The following is a 1289-nucleotide window of genomic DNA, read 5'->3' on the forward strand; positions in this document are numbered from 1 at the left end:
TAAAGTTAATAAACAAATAATCATTAGAGAAATCAATCATGAATCGGGTAGGATTATCAATAACTCAAAAGATATCGCTAATATTTTTAATTAATTTTTTGTTAATGTTGGAAGCAATATAGCTTCAAATATTAGAGAGGATGGTTTTATATACAAAACATTTGAGGAACTTAATCATAACTGTCCTATTGAAAAATCAATATTTCTAAGCCCTATTGACCCTATGGAAATAAGTAGTATGATTATGAAAAGTAAAGATTTTTCATCTTATTATGAAGGTTTGTTATCCAATACTATTTTGAAAAAAACATCAATTAATATATCATTACCCTTATCTATTATTTTCAATAAATGCTTTTCAACAGGTGAATTTCCATCTAGCTTTAAAAAATCAATAGTTATTCCGCTTTATAAAACAGAAGATATAAGAAGTTGTAATAATTATACACCAATCACTCTTACTTTGACTATCGCTAAGCTTCTAGAAAAATGTATTAAAACCAGACTTGTTAACTTTCTAATAAATGAACATAATTTTTTTAATGATAATCAATTTAGTTTCAGGAATTATCTATCTACAAATGATGCATTATATTGTGCTACTAAATTTATATATGACAATCTTGATTTAAAAAAGCATGTTGTTGGTATATTTTTAGACTTGAAAAAAGCTTTTGATTCTGTAGATCATAATTTATTGTTAAAAAAACTTGAATACTGTGGAATAAGAGGAGTTCCATTAAAACTATTAGAATCATTTATTAGTAATAGATACCAAAAGGTTAAAATTAATGACCTTTATGGTGATGACTTATTAGTTAATTATTCTGTACCTCAAGGGACTGTTCTTGGGCCACTACTTTTTATAATATACATTAATGGTTTGCTTAGCCTAAATTTAGGAGGTAAGGTTTTGTGTTTTGCTGATGACACGGTTTTCCTTGTTAGTAATTCTTGTCTAAATAAATTAAAACATGAAGCCAATATAGGTATTAATTTAATTAAGAATTGGCTGGATAATAATTCATTACAACTTAATTTTACCAAATCCAACTTCGTACATTTTAGAATAAAAAATAATAATAATAACTTAAACTTTGATAAATTAATTTTACACACTGTTTTTTGTAAAAGAGAAGTAAATAATTGCGTCTGTCCTATAATAAATAAAATATCCTCTGTAAAATATCTACGTAAACATTTTGATGAACTCTTAAAATGGAATGTCCATATAGATAATTTAATAAAGTCAGTTCGAAAATTATTTTACGTATTTAAATGTTTGAAAA

General features: G+C 24.8%; 1 protein-coding gene across 1 annotated transcript in view; it reads left to right on the forward strand.

Moving 5' to 3' along the window:
- Nucleotides 1–114: 114 nt before the first annotated feature.
- LOC107885285 overlaps nt 115–1289 on the forward strand; it is a gene marked incomplete at its 5' end in the record, with an annotated part of 8916 nt that continues 7741 nt past the window's right edge. The window contains 2 exons of the mRNA XM_016808890.2: nt 115–278; nt 366–947. Coding sequence (XP_016664379.1) covers nt 115–278; nt 366–947 — 746 coding nt within the window. The remainder of the gene's footprint in view (nt 279–365; nt 948–1289) is intronic.

Source organism: Acyrthosiphon pisum, unplaced genomic scaffold (genome assembly GCF_005508785.2).
Source record: "Acyrthosiphon pisum isolate AL4f unplaced genomic scaffold, pea_aphid_22Mar2018_4r6ur Scaffold_308;HRSCAF=728, whole genome shotgun sequence".
Taxonomy (NCBI): domain Eukaryota; kingdom Metazoa; phylum Arthropoda; class Insecta; order Hemiptera; family Aphididae; genus Acyrthosiphon; species Acyrthosiphon pisum.